The sequence below is a fragment of the Apostichopus japonicus genome, chromosome 9 (assembly GCF_037975245.1).
Source record: "Apostichopus japonicus isolate 1M-3 chromosome 9, ASM3797524v1, whole genome shotgun sequence".
NCBI classification, from domain to species: Eukaryota; Metazoa; Echinodermata; class Holothuroidea; order Aspidochirotida; family Stichopodidae; genus Apostichopus; species Apostichopus japonicus.
Window position 1 is genome coordinate 549,184 of NC_092569.1, and position 23,774 is coordinate 572,957.

Below are 23,774 nucleotides of genomic sequence, written 5' to 3' on the forward strand. Positions count from 1 at the left end.
CGGTGGCAATGACCGTATTGATCCCAAATCGGTTTGAGCAAATTATGTCCTTTTTCTGACAGGAAAAATCATGGCCTGAGCCTACATGCCAACAACCCTCTCATATCACAGCTGATGTGCTTATGGTCCTACCATAGTTTTGTATTCATAATTTCTTGCTGGAATAATGTCAAGTGGATCATATGGATAAAGGGCAGAAGAATTATTAATATCCTCAGTGTTAAAGAACTTTGACCAGATCCTTTAAGTAAAAGGGACCCAGTTTCTAAATTTTCTACTATCCTATTTAACCAACCTACTCTTTGTCTTTAGAACTAAGAAAACTGCACACAATGCATTCATAGAGTATTACAAAGGAAAGATGGGTGATATTTGAAAACTCTATGGAAATGCAGGAAGTTGGTTTTCATGCATTGTTTCATTTTCATCTCTTTGTCATATCAGATATATTTAAAATTGTTGATAGAGATGTTTTTATAGAACTCAATACACCAACAACACCACTAGCTGGTGTGACAAATGCAACAATATTATTTCGTTTATACTGATGTAAGATTGGCTCAAAATAAATGATCTAAACATCAGTCTGCTTCAAATGTGATAATCCTTCCTGTGTGTAGTTAGGGCATTTTTAATTTTCTTCTACATTTTGCCTAAAGCACCACTAAGTTTATAGCATGGAATTTAAGAAATTAAGATTTAAGAGGGAGAAAAGGGAAAACTGGGCAAGCATGTTTGATAAATTGTCCTATAAATTGCTCCTCATAAATATGAATGTGTAATATTAAATACAACAATTGATTTGTGATGAGGTAATAAGTTTACATTCGTTATTTTGAGGATAGAACTCAAGTCAAACAACAATATGATCTGTACTCTAATGGTGTCTTGAAAATATGCAATGCTCTATTGACCCGCTAAAGTCTTTTTATGATATAGTGCCTGCGAGCAACATTATTGACATTACTGGCCAAGTGAACGATACCTACATGACTGAACGTTTCATATACAGTAGTCTCTGTACATTAGCAGTTTCCAAGGCTTGCGTCGTAGCTTACTTACTCTGAGCCTGTCACGGCGCTCACAAGCGCCCTCACTTTGTGGATACCTACAGAATTTCAACAGATTTTGAATGAGTTTAACACACTTAGCAAATGTACTGAATATGGGGCAAGTTGGCTAGGTGTCTGTAGTACTGTAGTATGTGTAAATGCAAAGTTAAATATGTATTGCTGTGCCAGAAAGCACAAGTATTCCTTAAAACATGAAGCTATAGAAAGTATTTTCTCAAATAATATTAAAGTGCAGGTTGCTGTTTTTATTACCCCCCCCCCCCCCGGCCCCGTACTCACCCCCACTTAGCTATCCTCTCTCTCCACGCAATAATAAATATAAATATAAAATATTTAAAAAAAAAATATAGGTGAAATTGTCATGACTTGCACTTTTTGAGATACCATGCCAGGTATTCCACTGTCCTTTTCTTCGGTGTGTGTCAAGCCCACATAATGATTTGCCTTAATTAGTTTGAATACTAAAATCCATTATTATTATTTAACTAGTTACTGAGTCAGAAGATACTATTTGTCCATTGCAGCTGCTTGCATTTAAAACTAAATCATTAATATTCCTTCACTTGCAAAAATCAAATGATTTAATGAAAAAGATGCCATTGCACTGTCCCCAAATTATATATGCTGAAAAACCAGATGTCTGAAATAATTTCTAGACAGCTCTTTAATACTCATTAAACTTACATGTCAAGCACCGTCCAGTTACCTAGTGAGTGTTTCAGTTTACTGTTGTCACATGCATTGGTCATAACTGACCGTTTTCGGTCTATTTCATATAGCATATTCGGAAATATCACTAAAGTAGATCATGTTACTATTTATTATTTATAAAATATCTGCAATGACAAAATAAACAATGTAATACTTTGGAACGAGAGACAAAGCTGTGTCCATGTAGAGCAGATGACTAAATTAATTATGAGTAATTATGAAAATGCAGACAGAAAAATATTTACATAATTGACACTAGTAGGAATTAAAACTGCTTTCATATCATTTGAGGTGGTTTGTACAGCTGCAATTGTGCAAGTAACCAAAGTGTTGACTCTAGGATTACAGTGGGCGCACACAAGAGTCCCTTCATGGTCTGTCACCCTCTTTGTGTACAGTTGTAAATGCAAACACCGTGTTGACACTTGGCAGCCTCTCACCTTGTTTTGCTTGATGTATGGATTTGTGTATAGGGTGTCACCTATATGATATAAATTCCCCTCACTTGTCATGAGATATCGTACCAGACATTGTCCCTTGACAGAATGAACACAGGATGCCTTCATAGCAGTTGACAATCTCTAAATATGTAAAAACCTAGATATTTACATCCCATTCACATGTCCTTTATGAGAATGGTCCTTTTGTCCAGACCTACACAGTCCTTTGTGTCCATTTATTCCATACAGTCCTGATCCAATGTATCAGATCTTATGATTTACTGTTGTTACAGACTTACAGTAGTAGTACAGTAGTAGTAAAGGAATACCTATGAATCTATATAAACAGGGATCAGTCTGATGTCAGCCAAACTATCAAACCTTATCCAAAGTCAAGTTTCACATGACTTGCCTTCTTTGCATGACTAGGAATGTTGTCCCCATTACCATGCAGTCATGGCATGAATAATTATTAATTTCATACTTTGTGACACTGCTTATGCCTATGACATGAAACATGAAGGCACCATGAAGCAGCTATGTATATTGACTTGTTGATTGGGGTAAATGACTTTGTCTATATTGCTGATGGAGACAGACAGAGCGAGGCAGTTGTTTCAACTATTGGAAGGAAGATGTACAGAAGAGAATCCACCAGTGAACGATGTCCCCCCAACAGCAGCAGCAGGCAGTAGTACCAATTGTGTATTAAGATACTGAGAGATCCAGGCTGAACCAGAGAATTCATTCAAAATCATATCATTCTTCATTTCAATCGACCATTGACAACTTCAGTTACATCAGAATTCATATGGTCAGCACATATTGATGATATTATGATCTTTTGACAAATTCCAATGGTTTTCATTATATGTTCCTATTTCTTTGATATCTTTAATTCCTGTCTTTGAGTAAAGCACATTTGTCCATTTTATGCTTGAAGATAACTCACAAACATTGCAGACAATTATATCTTAAACTAAACAGACAGTTGAAGAAATGAAAACAAAGATGGAATTAGTCTTCAGATTGTCTCATACGTCTCGGAAATTATTAAGATTGTTATTTTTAAAATCTGGAAAATATTTTCTTTACAAAACGAGGGCAAAATTTGTAGATTTAGTAGACAAATTATAGATTGATCACTAGGTAAACATTTCATTGCTTTCTCAATTTTATTTGCTTTCCCTCGCTTGCTTTTTTTTCATCTTTAACATTTCCAAAGTACATATTTCTCAAATTGCTTGTCAAATTTCATAAAAGTTGAATAACGATGAAAGGATTTTATGGTTTGGAAGATAGAATTAACAGAAAGAAATTAGTTGACCATCCAATAAATAAAACCCTCTCATACTGTTTCTAATATTGCCATTGGAACAAAGTATGTCATAAGTTTTTGTTATTTTTTTTTTTTTACTTGGTAGATTTTTATTTTTTATCCTTGTTGGTTTTTTAAGATATTTACGCTTTACCCCTGGTGCTCTGCCTGTACTTTTCTGAATATTTAATCTTTTCCATTACCCTTACAGTACATTACCTTCTAATTTATTCATTAAGACCTTGGCTTTCGGTTTTCTCTTTTCCTTCTTAAAGAGTTTTTTTTTCTCTTTCGCTCTCTGTATTTTCTTTTTCTGGTACATTTTTTCTCTCTTGGTGTTCAAGGTTTATGTTTCTTCTAGCATGTTGTCCTTAAGCTATATTATTATGCAAGAGAGCAATTTTATTTTAATTTCTAGAGTGCCCCACTTACCTGTCTCTCCACAAGTAATACACTCTACTTGGATGATAGTATTCCAGGTACTGTAAATGGCCTTTTACTATTGGCCTTCTCCCTCCTTCTCTCTGGCCGTTTCCAAGGTTGGATAGCCAATCGGCCTAATCTCATTTTAATTCAGCCTCTATTAAACTAACATTTATTCTTGCTACACTGCCCTCTATATGAGGGTTTTAATCGCTCAGTAAAAGGGTGTTATACAAACTTACGTCTGATTCAGGCATTTCTTACTGCATCAAGTATTTTCTTGCCTTCATCATTCATTATTGTGTTAAAAGTATTCAAACTGTATAATGACAGATGTTTTAAACTGATAACTTTTGACCTGCGGTTTTGCCGTTAGGGTGTCATGGAAGAAGTTGAGTCCTGGTACCCTGACATGCTTAACTTAGTCAATTTGGGAGAATTGCTGAAAATTCCTCTCGAGGACGAGCAAGAAGCAGAGAAGGTGGATGCCAAGGTAGAAAACCTCCAGACACGCTTAGAGAATCTAGCAGAAAAACTCAAGACCAAAGAACAAGAACTGAATCGCTCCATGCTGGTGGATCTCTCGTTTGACCAAGGCGAGCATTACCTGATGCGGTGGATCATGAAGACGGAGAGAGTGCTCGAAACTCCCTCTACTCTCTCGAAAAGATTAGAACATTTGGAGGAACAAGCTACCGGAGCAAGGGTAGAGTAACCAACAAAAACAAGTTTGCTTTGGTGGTTAAAAGTGGTGTATAATATGGAGTGGTGGTATTAACATTCACAAGGTGCATTTATGGATGGAACTAATGTTTCCTGCTTTGATACGCTAATTATTTTCTCCTTTTTGAAAAATGTTTTTCTTTAGTTCTCTGGCTTTAAAGTGGCAAATCTTAGCAACACAAACTTACAGCCAAAAAGAAACAGCTTTCTGGGCATCAAAATTCTTTGATACTATAACAAAAAAATTCTTCTGAAATAGCAGAAAGGTACTGCAGATATACATTCCTGTATTTATGATTTCATAAATCATACCTTCTGTGCCTGTATTTGGTGAAACAGTTTTTTTTGACATAAACATCCTTTTAGTGCTGATATGTATTTTATAATACAAAATGCCCCATCTTGAGTCCATTGTTGCAGGTGCACATGAGTATGCCCCCATCTTGAGTCCATGGTTGTAGCTGCACATGAGTATGCCCCCATCTTGAGTCCATTGTTGTAGCTGCACATGAGTATGCCCCCATCTTGAGTCCATTGTTGTAGCTGCACATGAGTATGCCCCCATCTTGAGTCCATGGTTGTATGTGTATGCCCCCAGACATCATACCAAGTCAAAGTTGGAAAATATATTTCCATGAGCAGAAATGGTCATGAGGGCTGCCATGAAAAGGTTAAAAGTTTATCTTTTGATAAATCAGTTTGGCAATATTTCTAACACATTTGGTGACGATACTGACTCACTTTTATAAAATCAGCTTATGGAACACAATGCTTATATATCTCTGATTTGTATTAAAAGTAGTGTACTTTGTATGCCATATATATACAAAACACTGACATGTAATTTTTTTGGGAAAAACTTATATGTCTCGCATGTATCAGGTATATATACTATGGTATTTTTTTCAATTCGATCCCTTTCACTTTTTTGTATTTTTTGAGAAGACAATGTGTACATAATTGTCACTATATTTAAAACACTAATTTTCCTTTGTATATTAATATATTATTTTATTGGTAAAAAACATGGGTATTCCATTTATGCTCTTTTCAACTGATCGCATTTAATTAACTGCAGTCAAGGATCTTTTCAATCCTGTACTGGAGAATTTATACCTTATTATTATCATGCTATTTACCAGCACTATTATTATTACTTTCCATGAATGTTTATTTTCATTGCTTCAGTTGTTGATTCAACCGCTTCAAAATGTCTTGTTTCAGAATCTGTATTCATTAACAAGCAAGTTAACATCTTAAAAAGGGTTCTTTTTGTGCACACTATCAGAGTAAAGAGAGGGCTGCTTGCACACTGTGTAGAAATGCTTTGTCTTATATGTTTATATACATATTAATGGCAAGTAGCTGGTGAAATCCTGCTTTTAGCTTTTCCTTGTTTAAAAACTAGCCAAGACTGATAGTCAAGGAAAGTAGAAATGCTTGCATGCATGTGGTTGAGGTGATACTTGAAGATGAGTTACTAAGGCTCTGTGTCAAAGAGAAGGGGTGGACCATGGAGCAGCTGTAAAATCACCTGCAGGAAGGCTGAAACCATAACATCACAACTTGAACGGACAGCAATGCCCATCGTGTGAAATTGCCCATCACTACATATAACATCACGCAGCCTTGCTGTAGGAGGCTGCAGCCCCATTAAGCCTTACTGTGTAGGATATGCTGCATACACTGTTAGTGTCCTACTCTTGACACAGTGTCTAAAAGTTAAGAACTCGCTCTCGATTTAGCAACTTGTTAAGGATCAGAGCATTGGTTCTGATGCTGGAGGAGAAACAACATGAGTTCATCAGCAGGTGGTGTTTACCAGTACTTTAATCATTCTAGAACTATGATGATGCTTTTACCTTCATCAGTATTATGTGGATTCTTTCATATTGAACAAACATGAAACAACACATTACCTATACATATTACCTATACATATTGTCATACCGTCTTCCCTGTTATCATTGTACACACATTCCAATATCCTTATCCCTGATATATTTCCTCCCTTTACATGTCAAGACCTTTTATTCATCTCCTCACCATTCATATTTAATTGTGTTTTAATGCTTCAGCTAACTAATTCTCATGTTATTAATGGTACTAATTATTTACATCATATTGCAAAATAACAAGCATTAACATGATAAACCAAAGATATAAATGAAATGATAATCATAATGTTTCATCAGATTTCATCCATTTCTCCAGTCAAAAAAATTGTTGTTTGTTTCTGCTGGTGAGTCCAGTACTGGGCTTCCATATGGAGACTTTAACAAAAAGTTGATAAACCTACACCCAAAAGTGCTAATATACCATTAGCATTGCTAAATCATAGGTTGTTTGACTTTTTTTGGCCGCTTAAATGACTTGTCGATGAACCAAAACTAACACTGTTGCTATATGCACTGTTTCTCTGGACTGGATTCAAGATAATTGGAATTACTAAATTACTTGAGTTTGGTTTGGATTTCATAAACAGCACAACATTTTTGTACCAAAATATTTTTCAATCATGAATTTCATGTAAGCTTGACAAGTCGTCTAAATGTATTTTACTCCATTTTGAAGTGCACTTTTGGTCAGTCCATTAGTCGTTGGTTCCATCTCTAGTGCTGTTTGGTAGATCTGTTAGTTTTGCCCATACCACGTTCTTGCCCATTTATGTTCCTGACTTAATTCCTCTTATCCTTTCAGGACATGCATGAGGACATCTCAAAGCACAAACCAGCCTTAGAAACTCTACAGGAGAATGGACAGGAACTACTCAAGCTGTGTGCAGGTTAGTTAATTACCAATGAGAAATATGATGGTGAATGTGTACAAAGGGAATGGGAGTAGGTAGGGTGGGGAGGTAGGAAGGGAATGGGAGTAGGTAGGGTGGGGAGGTAGGAAGGGAATGGGAGTAGGTAGGGTGGGGAGGTAGGAAGGGAATGTGAGTAGGTAGGGTGGGGAGGTAGGAAGGGAATGGGAGTAGGTAGGGTGGGGAGGAAGGGAATGGGAGTAGGTAGGGTAGGGAGGTAGGAAGGGAATGGGAGTAGGTAGGGTGGGGAGGTAGGAAGGGAATGGGAGTAGGTAGGGTGGGGAGGTAGGAAGGGAATGGGAGTAGGTAGGGTGGGGAAGGGAGGGAATGGGAGTAGGTAGGGTGGAAGGAATGGAATGGGAGTAGGCAGTGGCATAGCCAGAGGGGTGGTAATGCCCCCCAAATTTGCTTTGTGCTACAGTCTTGCCCCCCCCCCAAATGAAATCCAGTGATGTATTAAAAATACTTCTTTTTTAAATTTTTTCTAGTTCTAATCACAATTATTCATACCTCAGGGCTCATGTTCTTACTTCATATAAGGTCAGAACTTGGTAATCAGACCGAGATATTACACATTTTGGGCCTTCATCATACCCACATACAAAGACCATTGATCAATATCATCCTACAGAATAAGCACCAATAATTTGGCTGGTTGTATAACCATTCCAAACTAGCGCTAGCAACCCATGTGCATTTTCAGCGACCAATGATGCCACTCGTGGAGAATTTTCACTGCACGTATAGGCCCTATAGGCCTAGTGAAACTTGTTTGTGAAGAAATCTGGGCATGTAACCATTGTATGTGTATTTGTGCAGACAAGGTACCCATTAATACATATATTTCTTGGTAATTCCTACCATCAACCATGACAGGGTTGCCCCCTTAAGAAAAATCTTGCCCCCCTAACAATAGAATGCTGGCTACGCCGCTGGGAGTAGTTAGGGTGGGGAGGTAGGGAATGGGGGTAGGTAGGGTGGGGAGGTAGGGAATGGAAGTAGGTAGGGTGGAGAGGTTGGAAGGGCATGAGAGTAGGTAGGGTAGGGAGGTAGGAAGGGCATTAGAGTAGGAAGGGTGGAGAGGTAGGGAGGGAATGGGAGTAGGTAGGGTAGGGAGGTAGGGAGGGAATGGAAGTATAGTTAGGAATGTGGAGGTAGGAGGGCAGTGGAAGTAGTTAGGGGTGGTGAGGTACAAAGGGAATGGGAGTAGGTAGGGTGGTGAGCTAGGAAGGCAATGCAGTTTATCTCAGAGAAAGAGTATAAAAATGTTAAAAGACTGGACATCAATACAAGTGGTCCATTCAATTTAGCAATGCCCAGAGTTCCTCATTTAAGATATAGAGAAATAAGAAATCATTTGTAAATCTGTCTATGCTTAGTAGCTATAACCTGACTTAGCTATAAATCTGTCTATGCTTAGTAGCTATAACCTGACTCAGCTATAAATGTGTCTATGCTTAGAAGCTATAACCTGACTTAGCTATTAATCTGTCTATGCTTAGAAGCTATAACCTGACTTAGCTATTAATCTGTCTATGCTTAGAAGCTATAACCTGACTTAGCTATAAATATGTCTATGCTTATAAACTATTACCTGACTTAGCTATAAATCTGTCTATGCTTAGTAGCTATAACCTGACTTAGCTATTAATCTGTCTATGCTTAGAAGCTATAACCTGACTTAGCTATTAATCTGTCTATGCTTAGAAGCTATAACCTGACTTAGCTATAAATCTGTCTATGCTTAGTAGCTATAACCTGACTTAGCTATTAATCTGTCTATGCTTAGTAGCTAAAACCTGACTTATCTATAAATATGTCTATGCTTAGTAGCTAAAACCTGACTTAGCTATAAATATGTCTATGCTTAGTAGCTATAACCTGATTTAGGTATAAATCTGTCTATGCTTGGTAGCTATAACCTGACTGAGCTATAAATCTGTCTATGCTTGGAAGCTATGACCTGACTTAGCTATAAATCTGTCTATGCTTAGTAGCTATAACCTGACTTATCTATAAATATGTCTATGCTTAGTAGCTATAACCTGACTTGGCTATAAATCTGTCTATGCTTAGTAGCTATAACCTGACTTAGCTATAAATATGTCTATGCTTAGTAGCTATAACCTGACTTAGCTATAAATATGTCTATGCTTAGTAGCTATAACCTGACTTAGCTATAAATATGTCTATGCTAGGTAGCTATAACCTGACTTAGCTATAAATATGTCTATATGCTTGGTAGCTATAACCTGACTTAGCTAAAAATATGTCTATGCTAGGTAGCTATAACCTGACTCAGCTAAAAATCTGTCTATGCTTAGTAGCTATAACTTGACTCAGCTATAAATCTGTCTATGCTTGGTAGCTATAACCTGACTTAGCTATAAATCTGTCTATGCTTAGTAGCTATAACTGACTTAGCTATAAATCTGTCTATGCTTAGTAGCTATAACCTGACTTAGCTATAAATCTGTCTATGCTTAGTAGCTATAACCTGACTTGGCTATAAATCTGTCTATGCTTAGTAGCTATAACCTGACTTAGCTATAAATCTGTCTATGCTTAGTAGCTATAACCTGACTTAGCTATAAATCTGTCTATGCTTAGTAGCTATAACCTGACACAGCTATACATCTGTCTATGCTTAGTAGCTATAACCTGACTTAGCTATAAATCTGTCTATGCTTAGTAGTTTTAACCTGACACAGCTATACATCTGTCTATGCTTGGTAGCTATAACCTGACTTAGCTATAAATGCACCAGTGGTATCAATATGCACTTGGAGTAATTTGCAGGATATAGCTTAGCAACAGAGTGATTACTGAGCAGGCAACGTTTCCAGAGAAGGTAGAAGGATTAAAGTTCATTGTGAGACTAAACATCAATGAAATCGTGTATTTCTCCCTTTCTTGTTTTGCTGTTAGGTAAAGAAAGAGTTGAGGTACAGCAAAGATTGGACACTGTCCAGCATCGTTACGATGGAGTTACTCACAAGAGCGAAGATCGTCTCAACCAACTCAGCCAGGCTCTGCCTCTCGCTACTGAGTTTGAAGAGAAACACGAGGAGTTGAGTACTTGGTTAGATGATGCCGAGAAGGACCTTCAGTCTCTGGATGGTAATGCCCCAGCAGAAGAACAGAAGCAAAAACAACAGGTATGCATGTCCTCTCCACTCTCTTTGCCCTCTTCTGATCACCCTCAAAAAAATTCATCACGTTTGTTATCTGGGGAGGGAGGGAGAACCACCAGATTTCTTGCAGACATTTCAGGATTATTGTCATTTTACATAAATATTGTTCAATATAGAATTCACAAGATTTGTAGTAGTTCAACATTTTCAATTTTTGATAATTTCATGGAACAGTTTCTTTCAAAGAATTGATAGCATAGAGTTAAAATTGTTGTATGTCCTTCAGTTTTGGTGGCATCCCTTCACCCAGCATGCTCTCCCCACTCCTCCATATTTACAGAGCTGGTAGAACCGACATTCTTACTAGTCCCAACCAATTTGGTTTTCCTTGAACCCTCCCCCCCCCCCCTGATACCAACATACTCCTTCCTTTATAAATGACCACACACATATGCTATGCCCTCTTCAAGCTTTATCTTAGGGCCTGGTATCATTAGTTTCTACAATTAACTAATGTTTTAATGATCTTTTGTCATTACAGCACAATCTTTTATCTTCTATGCCTTATTAATTCCGTTTACAGAAACTACAGCAAGCCATAAATGAACATAAACCTGTCCTTGAGAGACTAAATGTAGTTGGAAAGCAGCTAATTGAGCTAAGTCCTGGTCCAGGAGCTAACAATGTCAAAGAGACCTTAGATAAAGACAACAAACGTTTTGAAGACTTGAGCAAACAGGTCAAGGATGTAGAATATCAGTTGAGTGCCATGCAAGAGGGCGCTCAGAAGGTGAGTCACAACAGCTAGGATATATTTCACCGGTTAACATACTTCAAAGTAATATTTGCGTTCTTATCTTGACAAGGAGAGTCAGGATGGGATTTGGGGAGGGAAGAAAGTTCAGCCGACAGATATGTACACATTGGTTGTGTACTCCCTGAAGAGGAATTCACATACTTCATTTATTAGTGGTACATTATTTAGTGATACCTCACACCTCATTTATTAGTGGTACATTATTTAGTGACACCCCACACCTCATGTATTAGTTTTAAATTATTTAGTGACACCTCACACCTCATTTATTAGTGGTACATTATTTAGTGATACCTCACACCTCATTTATTAGTGGTACATTATTTAGTGACACCTCACACCTCATTTATTAGTGGTACATTATTTAGTGATACCTCACACCTCATTTATTAGTGGTACATTATTTAGTGACACCTCACACCTCATTTATTAGTGGTACATTATTTAGTGACACCTCACACCTCATTTATTAGTGGTACATTATTTGGTGACACCCCACACCTCATGTATTAGTGGTACATTATTTAGTGACACCTCAAACCTCATGTATTAGTGGTACCTTATTTAGTGACACCTCAAAACTCATTTATTAGTGGTACATTATTTAGTGACACCTCACACCTCATTTATTAGTGGTACATTATGTAGTGACACCTCGCACCTCATTTATTAGTGGTACATTATTTAGTGATACCTCACACCTCATTTATTAGTGGTACATTATTTAGTGACACCTCACACCTCATTTATTAATGGTACATTATTTAGTGACACCTCATTTATTAGTGGTACATTATTTAGTGACACCCCACACCTCATGTATTAGTTTTAAATTATTTAGTGACACCTCACACCTCATTTATTAGTGTTACATTATTTAGTGACACCCCACACCTCATTTATTAGTGGTACATTATTTAGTGACACCCCACACCTCATGTATTAGTTTTAAATTATTTAGTGACACCTCACACCTCATTTATTAGTGTTACATTATTTAGTGACACCTCACACCTCATTTATTAGTGGTACATTATTTAGTGACACCCCACACCTCATGTATTAGTGGTACATTATTTAGTGACACCTCAAACCTCATGTATTAGTGGTACATTATTTAGTGACACCTCGCACCTCATTTATTAGTGGTACATTATTTAGTGATACCTCACACCTCATTTATTAGTGGTACATTATTTAGTGATACCTCACACCTCATTTATTAGTGGTACATTATTTAGTGACACCCCACACCTCATGTATTAGTTTTAAATTATTTAGTGACACCTCACACATCATTTATTAGTGGTACATTATTTAGTGACACCTCACACCTCATTTATTAGTGGTACATTATTTAGTGACACCCCACACCTCATGTATTAGTGGTACATTATTTAGTGACACCTCAAACCTCATGTATTAGTGGTACATTATTTAGTGACACCTCAAAACTCATTTATTAGTGGTACATTATTTAGTGCGCCTCACACCTCATATATTAGTGGTACATTATTTAGTGACACCTCACACATCTTTTATTAGTGGTTCATTATTTAGTGACACCTCACACCTCGTTTATTAGTGGCACATCATTTTAGTGATACCTCACACCTCATATATTAGTGGTACATTATTTAGTGATACCTCACACCTCATATATTAGTGGTACAATATTTAGTGACACCTCACACCTCATGTATTAGTGGTACATTATTTAGTGATACCTCACACCTCATATATTAGTGGTACATTATTTAGTGACACCTCACACCTCATTTGTTAGTGGTACATTATTTAGTGACACCTCGCACCTCATTAAGTAGTGGTACATTATTTAGTGACATCTCACACCTCATTTATTAGTGGGACATTATTAAGTGACAGCTCACACCTTTTTCTGAGGATGTCATTGGAATGTAGCTAAGTTAAACCCTAATCTTGTTTTACACTACTCACAACCTGTTTCCTGGAATCTCAACAAAGATGCAAAGTTTGGCAATGTAATCATGAATATTCATGAGTAAGTAGGACTAAATTTGAGTAACTTGTCCAAAGAAATTCACATTGAGATGGTTAGAATGGTATAAACTGAACAACTTGATGTATAATAAACAGATCTGAGTTCTTTCTCTACTCATGATGTTTTTCATCCTGCATATGACCTGCAATGATACATTTGTTGTAGCTTTCATCAAATTAGTGAGTTATTAGTCAACTTGTTAATCCAGTAAGATATTTGTCTTCAGAAGACCCAGAAATATCAATTTGGGTATGTACATGGTTTGCAAAACTGCTCAACTATCGATGAGTGGAGTAGAAATACTAAGTACTATTTTCTTTGGTACTTTACAGTTGGAGCACAGTTTGGACAGTTTATTGCACTGGGTGGATGAGACTGGTATGCAATTGGAACATGTAACCAGAGAGTCAGTCAGTATTGATCCTATGGGAGTGAAAGACCAACTCAAAAAGTCCAAGGTACGTATCACTGCTAATTATTGTACAGGATGAAAGAATGATCAGGTAGTTGCCCATTAGAGATTTGAATGACAGTGAAATAGTTCATAATATAATTTTAAGTATTCAATCTATCTTATTTATAATATTACAATCCAATTGTTTTCAAGTAAATGTGTCAACTTTACTATGGTTACCTCAAGTTCAGTTGAGAAGCAAACTGTTTAATTAGTCTCATAAAGGTTACAAGAAAGAACAGTCATTTCTCATTTGAAAAGTCATAGTGAAACTAAATGGGTTTGTGTATTGCAATAGTTGGCATAGACATTGATATGTCTTCAACGTAATCACATTTGAAATTAGTTTCACATTACAATGAGCTATATGGCTGGTTGTTAAGCTTACACATTGATATTTCTTCAACATAACCACATTTGAAGTTAGTTTCATATTACAATGAACTATAAAGGCTGGTTGTTAATTTCATATGCTTTCATTTTCAATTTTCAATTTTTTCCCAGGAAGTTTTTATAGCATGATATAGTTATTGGTCAATGGTTTCTTATGAAGGCAGATATAGAAGACATCAAACACTGTATAAATTCACTGTATAATATATCCCTAAGTGTAGGAATATCTAAAACTATAAATTCAAACCGTTTATGTCCAGATGTGTAGGAATATCTAAAACTATAAATTCAAACCGTTTATGTCCAGATGTGTAGGAACATCTTAAACTATAAATTCAAACCATTTATGTCCAGAAGTGAAGGAACATCTAAAACTATAAATTCAAACCGTTTATGTCCAGATGTGTAGGAACTTCTAAAACCAAAAAATCAAACCGATTACGGCCAGAAGTGAGGGAACATCTAAAACTATAAATTGAAACCGTCTATGTCCAGAAGTGTAGGAACATCTTAACTATAAATGCAAACCGTTTATGTCCAGATGTGTAGGAACATCTAAAACCAAAAAATCAAACCGATTACGTCCAGAAGTGAGGGAACATCTAAAACTATAAATTCAAACCGATTGTGTCCAGAAGTGTATGAACATCTAAACCTATAAATTTAAACAAATTATGTCCAGAAGTGTAGGAACACCTAAGACTTGACTTAGCTGCTATGCAACTGGATATTTGAAATTTTTGCAAAATAACATGTTCACTTTACAAAATTATAGAAACTTTTCAAAGGCAATGAGATGTCATATAAAATAAAGCAAGTTGATAAGACCTAAATGATTTTCCAGGGATATCAGATAAACCTCCTGTAAGCAATACTGAATCTAGTATCGAGCAGCGTTGTTATGGTAACTGCATGGTTCTCTGCATGTTGCAGTCAGAATATCATTTATCCCCTATGACTATTCCAGAGGTACAGACATGGTGCATTGCTAGAAAGATCGGACCTCAAGCACATGAGTTTTCAGTAAAAACATGAATACACCACTGTGTATATTCCCTCTGGTCCATAACTTCGCTGTTAATCCAAATTAATCAAGTATTCTGAACACATCACTGCAGACGTTGCAAATTTTGTAATTTGTAATTTCTCCTGATGTCTGGATATTATGTGAAATAATACCCAAATTGGCTTTGTTTGCTGTGTCAGGGATCAATTCTTGTTTGTTGTTAAAAATGAACAAAGAATCAGTCTTATGTTCAAAATCCAGGCATTCTGGATTGTACATTGATTCATATATCTATTCTTATGTTAATATTAATGCTTTACTCTTATTTACCTGTCTAGGTCCCTAAACATTTGTTTATTTTTCTCTTCCTAACTAGGTCCTTGACAAAGAAGTCAACAGCAAGAGCAGCCGAGTGCAGGATGCTCTCGGAGCAGCAGAGAAAGTCATCGAGAAGACGACCGACCCCAAACAGAAAGCACGGCTGGAAGAACTGGCCGACGGCTTGCGAAAGAAATACGAAGACCTAGCAAACAAGAGTGACAATCGTGTGGATGTGTTAGAGGAGACCTTCCCCTTGGCAATGCAGTTTAACGAGACACACCAGGAACTAGCTAAGTGGTTAGATGACATGGAAGCTGAGCTGAAAGAAGACAAGCCAATCCCGTTAGAACCAGAAGAACTTAGGAAAGAAGTAGAGGAAAACAGGGTAAGAAAGTGGCTAAAGGTCATGTCCCTACCTCTACCCTCACACAGTTACCTCTTTTACAGTAGAGAATTATATGGGTTTCATTTCAAAGTGGGTTAATTTTATGAGTTTGATTGCCCAGTAACTAGGTAGGTATGTTGGTTATAGTTTGGAGAGCTCATTTGTATATTGTACCAGGCTTACCTGTCTCTTCACTATTACCTACCAGTCTGTACACTCAAAGTGTACCCTCAATTACATGCATTCACCCCTTACTTCCTCTCACACAGCGATCAGTTCATGCATGAATGTTATTTTTGTGCATGAAAATTAAAACCTAATTGGCCGCAGAAAAAAATTATATTTTTATACCAGGTGCATCAAACATTTGTTTAAATTTATTGTAGAATACTTGCACCTATGCAAATGTTCTTTTACATACAAGTTACCTAACATAATAACTTCAGCATTGAAGTATAAGTTACCTAATACAACAAGTCTAATGTTGAAGTAAAGTATGGCAGAAACATGGCCTTAGAGACCATTTTCCTTTATCATATATTGGGTCTTTCAACATGGGTCAGAGAATGTCCTTGATATCACAAACTATCCAACTATTAATATTTATTTATTGAACTTATTTTGTTTTCAATGTTTCATTTTCTTTATCCAGTTCATGAAGAAGAACATTGCAGAAAAGAAGCAACATGTGGACAAGCTGAACAAGATCGCCCCAGAGTTAGTCAAACTCAGCCCAGGGACTGGAGCTAGCTCAGTGCAGGCTAAAGTAGACGATGACAATAAACGTTACGAAAATATCAAGACAGATGTGGACAAGAAGGGAGACAAGATGTTTGACATGTTACAGAGGGCATCTTCTGTAAGTTAAAACATAGGGTGGCACTTACATTAAAGGTGATCCAATTCCCACCTGCCCCTCCCTGTCTCCCCTTCCCCCTCCCGTCTCCCCTCCCGCCCGTCTCCCCTTCTCCCCTACCCCCTCCCCACTTTTCCCATTCCCCCGTCTCCCCTTCCACCCTTCCCCCTTCCCATACATAACCATTGTGGACACCTTTTATACCATCTATCTACCATTGTCTTTAGTTAATATTTGCTGTTTTTGACTAAGACGTTGCTAGTTGATCATGTTCCTCACATGTCAACCATCCCTCTAATTGTTTTTCTAGTTTGTTGAAGACCTGGATTCCATGTTGGATGAACTGCACACCTATGAAGACAAACTCAAGCGCCCAGAAGCCATCGCTGCTGACCCAGAACCTTTGAGACGACAGATCAAGAAAGTTCGCAACTTACAAGACCACGTGGACAGCCAGATGGAGACAGTAGAAGCTCTGAGGAAGGCTGGCAGTGAAATGATCTCTGCGGCACCTACAGGAGACCCTCATGCTAAAGGTAAGGGTGGTGTATTCCTGTAACTTGAGGTGAAATAAGTCCAAATCGTGTGTAACCATTCACCTACTATAAACTCTGCTATGCTTCAGGCTATGAATTATGGGCTGTACTATTATAGCTGAATTTACTGCATTGTATGGATAGAAGGGTATATAGGTGCCTTTGTTGCATGAAAGATGTAGGGAAGCACAACTCTATTGGTACATTTAGTGAATGGGGAGACACATTAATCTGCATGAATGGGGAAGGGTGGGGGAGGGGGTAAGTTCGACTTGCACCCGCCTGGCTATGTGCCTGAACATTGTATCGGACAGAGGAGGCCATCTTACGTTATGTCATCTGTTGTAGGTCATGTCAGCTTTGAGAGCTAATGTTAGAATATCAACATCATCTCTTCTGACACTTAATCTCCATATGCATAATAATTTACTTTGCTCTTCTTGTTTCTCAGAGTTGAAGGGCAAACTAGACAAGCTGAGTAGTAAATGGGACGGTTTGGCAAGAACAGCCAATCAGCGTGCCTCAGATCTCCAGGAAACACTGGTTGCTGCCGAGCTATTCAGAAGCGAGCTAGGTGGTACCACGAACACCATCCAGGACCTAGAGAACCAGCTGAGTGCAGAGGACCTACCCGCTGCTACCACCAAAGACCTCCAGAGTCAACTAGACCTCCTCACAGCCATCAAGGAGGATGTCGAGGCCCATGAACAGGATCTGGACCTCTGTCAGCAGAGTGGGCAGGACCTCCTGAAACTCTGCGGTGATACAGACAAACCGGAGGTACAACGAAATCTGGATGATTTGAGTAAGAGCTGGGAGAATCTCAAAGATGGGATTTGTAAGAGAGAGAAGGATCTGAAGGATGCATTGGAGACTGCCGAGAAGTTTGAAGTGAGTCTGGAAGAGATGAAAGAATTCATTGATAAAAAAGACAAAGAATTAGAGACATGGCCCCCAGTAGGTGCTGATCCAGAGACCATCAAGCAACAACTAGATGACCTCAAGGTAAGATATAGTTTATCATTAATAGATTGTATTTAAAATGTTAATACCAATACTGTATATGTGGTAACTGAATATTGATACAGAATTTAACTTTCTGAAGATGGTAACTCCAATTGCAATATCATTGGTAAAAGTCTGAGTGATAACCCTTTAGAAGGGAATAATTCAATCAGGTTGTTTTTTATCTTAATTTGGTTAATTTTTTTTCATTCTAGGACTTCAAGAAAACGTTAGATGAGAAGAATATGGACCTGGAAATCATCAACCGAGAGGCCAATAAACTTGTGGCAAATTGTGAAGAGGATGATAAAGCTCAGGTGACGGAACCCTTAGCTGATGTAAATCAAAACTGGAAAGAACTCACAGAAAAGGCTCAAGATCGCCAGGTAGAGTAGAAGCATGATCTAGAAGAGATTCCAAAACAGATCTATAGTTTCTTTTATTTCAGCCATTCCAGCCCTCAAGTTGGTATCATAACATATGTATGTGAACACAGAGTTTAATTGGCTTGAAGCTATACCTTCAAGTAAATCAATGAAGGAATGAAAAAAAAAATGATAGGCCATTTGGATGTATAATTAAACCATTTGAATTGTCAACCATATCTGCTCTTCATGTTACATACATGTTCTGTGATGTCAGTGATCAGGCATCATTGAATACATTAATCATATATATATGTTTATATTATGTAATACATATCAATCCATTTGCTCTCACCTACCATAGCACAAACTGGAAGCTGGTCTACTTGCTCTTGGCCATTTGGAGTCCTCGTTGGATGAACTCAACAGCTGGATGGACCGTACAGAGGAGGTCCTCCTTGAGCAGGTCCCTCTGACTGGAGATCCAAAGCAAGATGAGGTCCAACTGGCTAAGCACAAGGTAAGGATGACCTGTTTGTAGTAATTGTAGTGTTATTGACATAATCTGCTGTTTGATTTAGTGATGATATCACTTTGTATAACTAGCCATGTGTACAAATAAGACAGTAATGTAATGATGAGCAACTACAGTTTCCTGTAAGGAAGTTGCAAAACATAAACTCTACCTCAGTTTCTTCTCCATGATTGCTGGCTTTTGAATATTCAATATTATTATTAGTAACCTAGGCTTTTATACACACTTTACTCAGGTGTTGCAGAACGACATCCTAGCACACCAGGTGAGCGTTGATTCGGTAAACAAGGCCGGACAAGGATTTCTGGCTACGGCTGATAATCCTGAGGTAGCCAGAGTCATCGAAGGAAAGCTGGACACTGTCAATCATAAATGGGAGGACTTGGTCCAAAAGAGTGCTGATAGACAACAGGAACTGGAGAAATGCCTAGGAGAGGTGATAATCTCTTCTCATCCTTTTTTTGATGGTTATTGGGGAGGGGTCCTCACTTATTTCATTTATTTATATGATAATGCTCAAAAATACTTGATACTCAACAGTGTAGTAAGTGTCTGTGATTATTTCAGATAACCTCATAGGGGTTATTTTGCAATAACTCATTTTGTAAGAACAAATCCTGTGTAAGAGTTTTTGATTGATAAATACTATTTATCTGTGAAATTTGCAATTTGAAGGATTTTAACAGTGTGGGTTAATAGATTGGGGTAATGGAGGGTAATCTTTTAGAGGGAAGCCCAACCAATATGGGTATTCCAAAAAGAATTGTTGTTTTTGCCTCAAAGGCAATCTCAGTATGAGCAATGTGCACATTTCTGCAAGATATCAATCACTGAAAACCAGGATATGTTTCCATTAACATTGTAAATGTTATTTGGTAATGAACCTCTCAAACATTGTCAATGTTGCACTGTTACATTGTAAAGGTTTTTTATGCATTTGTAAAGAGTAATCAAACCCTGAGTTTCGTTGACAGATTCCATTATTTCTGAGGATTGTTTTGGTTGCAAGCAAAATGGTATTATTTCCAAGTTTTTATTCATCTTGGAAGTAAAATCATTCATTAGACACAAGAGAATAAAAACAAGGTGCTAATAATATTTTGCTTTCAATAGTTACAAATTAAGTTCATGCATCTTTTGCCTTTCTCCATTGTAATGAAAGTCATCGGCATTGAATATTCTGGGTTTTAACAAATTTAAGTTGAATGTTTCATAAATTTCTGATCTTCTTCTCTCTGACCAGGCTAAAACATTCCAAGATCAAGTTGACCAGCTACTGGACTGGCTGGAGTCGACTGATAAACTCATCTCCAGAGCAGAGCCAGTAGGAGGACTGCCAGACTCAGCCAGAGAACAACTAGATAAACACAAAGTATGTTCATTGGATAGTTACCATATGTAGAAATAAACTTGTATTGTACAGTAATGTATAGTATACATAAAGTAATAAAAAAATTATATACAGTAATGTATAGTATACGTATAGAAATAAAATAATATTGTAAAGAAATGTATAGTATACATACAGTAATAAAATAATACTGTATGATTATGTATAGTATACATATAGAAATAAAATAATATTGTATAGAAATGTATAGTATACATACAGTAATAAAATAATACTGTATGATTATGTATAGTATACATATAGTAATAAAATAATATTGTATAGAAATGTAAAGTATACATAAAATAATAAAATAATATTGTATAGAAATGTAAAGTATACATATAGAAATAAAATAATATTGTATAGAAATGTATAGTATACATATAGTAATAAAATAATATTGTATAGAAATGTAAAGTATACATATAGTAATAAAATAATATTGTATAGAAATGTAAAGTATACATAAAATAATAAAATAATATTGTATAGAAATGTAAAGTATACATATAGAAATAAAATAATATTGTATAGAAATGTAAAGTATACATAAAATAATAAAATAATATTGTATAGAAATGTAAAGTATACATATAGAAATAAAATAATATTGTATAGAAATGTATAGTATACATATAGTAATAAAATAATATTGTATAGAAATGTAAAGTATACTTATAGAAATAAAATAATATTGTATAGAAATGTATAGTATACATATAGTAATAAAATAATACTGTTTAGAAATGTATAGTATACATATAGAAATAAAATAATATTGTATAGAAATGTATAGTGTACATATAGTAATAAAATAATACTGTATAGTAATATATAGTATACATATAGAAATAAAATATTGTATAGAAATGTATAGCATACATATATAGACATAAGCTAATATTGTATAGTAATGTATAGTATACATATAAATATATATAGATATATATAAATATATATATAAAATTAATTTTGTATAGTATACATATAGAAATAAACTTAATTTTGTATAGTATACATATAGAAATAAACTATGGTATAGAAATGTATAGTATACATATAAATAAAATAATATTGTATAGAAATGTATCGTATACATATAATAATAAAATAATAGACAAGAGACATAAACTTGTGTGTGTAGGTTAGGGTTTGTGTTATACATATGGATATTTTCAAGTTTTGGTAGTTTTAGTGTTTGAGGATGAGAGAATGGATGGGTAGGAGTATAAAACCGTGGTAACTTCATGACTGATCCAATGCTCTGCTTGATTTTGTAGCTATGATTTGAGATTTGAGGTTTGCTTCATGGGTCAGTTGCACTGGTTAGCATTAACACAGTATAAATGCTGATGTAACAACTTTTCTTTCTATTAAGTGACTGGTCCTTCTTGTTTCTTCATTCATTTGTAACCTCTTCCTTTTACGTTCTGTCGTATAGGCTTTAATGAAGCAGTTTGGTGACAAAGAAGAATTGTTGAAGAAGCTACTAGAGGAAGGAGCCAAGATGAAAGAGGACATAGGTCCAGGTGGGGACAATCAAGGAGGGATTTCACAAAAGCTTCAAGAACTGGACAAGAAGTGGAATCAATCAGTAGAAAAAGCCAAAGAAAAACAAGTAAGTGCTACCTCACATGTCATTACATCTGAGTTGTTGCATATACATATGCAACTTGATGAATATGCAATATGACATGTGATGTCATAATGCATTGATGCAAACAGTTTGACCATAGTTTGTTTAAAATGTCCTTGATGTGTATTGTCAGTACAATTCAGGGGACAAGTAAGTTTTTACTTATCCCCTTACATCTATCTCTTTGTGTTCACCATGCTCATTAACCTGTCTGCATTCTGTGCGTGTTTTTGTACCTTCTGTTACTGTTACTTGTCATTTAGCCTTTGAAGAAGATCCTGCTAGGATCGAAACGTCAGGCCACGTTCTCCTACACAGGCTCTCTAGTGGATAAGCAGTTTGCTAACAGTTTTATATTATTTTTATTTTAAGTAATTTTTTTCATAGCTTTTGAGTAATTTCTTGCTTTGGTCAAAGATTGGCTTCAATTGGGTGGTTTTGATTGTACATGTATATGATGAAATGGATTTATGGCTTGTCCTCCAAGAAAACTCTTCTTTGTGACCCGCCCTCTTTAACTCATTCATTCTCATAGCACCTGAAGTATTACAATTAGTTGTAGCGATGAGATATATTTGATGAAAATGAAATGTCTGTGTTTTCAAACTGTTTCTTTCAAAATGCAACTGTAACATGATTTGGATGTTTTTTATTTCTTCCAAATTGATCACTTGGAGGATTCTTTTGCTAGTTGCATCATAACAGTGCTCACCTTGTGATGTTGTATTTAAATAACATATTTCCAGTACCATTCATTTCTTATAACACCCAGTACAATGCCCAGTTTTAACGATGTGCCCTTGATCATTTTCTTCAGACACAGTTAGAAGATGCCTTGAAAAATGCTCAGGAGTTTGATGTTGGCCTTCAAGATTTCATTGTCTGGTTGACAGCGGCTGAGAAGACCCTAACCAACACAAAGCGACCCAGCACCATTTATGAGAATGTCCAGAAACAGATTGGTGACCATAGGGTAAGGAAAAGTGGTTTGGTTATGATCACTTACAGGAGTTGAGTGATGCCCTTCATTATGACACTTATACAACCCTACTGGTCCTTCCAAGTACTGGTCCTACCAAGTACTGGTTCTACCATGTACTGGTCCTACCAAGTACTGGTCTTACCAAGTACCGGTCCTACCAAGTACCGGTCCTACCAAGTACCGGTCCTACCAAGTACCGGTCCTACCAAGTACCGGTCCTACCAAGTACCGGTCCTACCAAGTACCGGTCCTACCAAGTACCGGTCCTACCAAGTACCGGTCCTACCAAGTACCGGTCCTACCAAGTACCGGTCCTACCAAGTACCGGTCCTACCAAGTACCGGTTCTACCAAGTACCGGTCCTACCAAGTACTGGTCCTACCAAGTAGTAATAAAACACAGGCAAGGCATGTTAAACTTGATGTCACTGATACTTTAC

At 36.6% G+C, this 23,774-nt stretch overlaps 1 protein-coding gene across 15 annotated transcripts in view; it reads left to right on the plus strand.

Moving 5' to 3' along the window:
- LOC139973076 (uncharacterized) overlaps nt 1-23,774 on the plus strand; it is a 293,321-nt gene that overhangs the window by 247,364 nt on the left and 22,183 nt on the right. For 14 of the 15 annotated variants that reach the window (XM_071979459.1, XM_071979458.1, XM_071979453.1 and 11 more), the window contains 15 exons: nt 4,342-4,671; nt 7,389-7,473; nt 10,423-10,652; nt 11,212-11,418; nt 13,801-13,926; nt 15,698-16,027; nt 16,680-16,886; nt 17,194-17,419; nt 17,871-18,424; nt 18,640-18,810; nt 19,154-19,309; nt 19,560-19,760; nt 20,568-20,696; nt 22,159-22,335; nt 23,171-23,326. In XM_071979459.1, coding sequence (XP_071835560.1) covers nt 4,342-4,671; nt 7,389-7,473; nt 10,423-10,652; nt 11,212-11,418; nt 13,801-13,926; nt 15,698-16,027; nt 16,680-16,886; nt 17,194-17,419; nt 17,871-18,424; nt 18,640-18,810; nt 19,154-19,309; nt 19,560-19,760; nt 20,568-20,696; nt 22,159-22,335; nt 23,171-23,326 — 3,285 coding nt within the window. The remainder of the gene's footprint in view (nt 1-4,341; nt 4,672-7,388; nt 7,474-10,422; nt 10,653-11,211; nt 11,419-13,800; nt 13,927-15,697; nt 16,028-16,679; nt 16,887-17,193; nt 17,420-17,870; nt 18,425-18,639; nt 18,811-19,153; nt 19,310-19,559; nt 19,761-20,567; nt 20,697-22,158; nt 22,336-23,170; nt 23,327-23,774) is intronic. The other variant, XM_071979461.1, reaches the window with a different exon arrangement.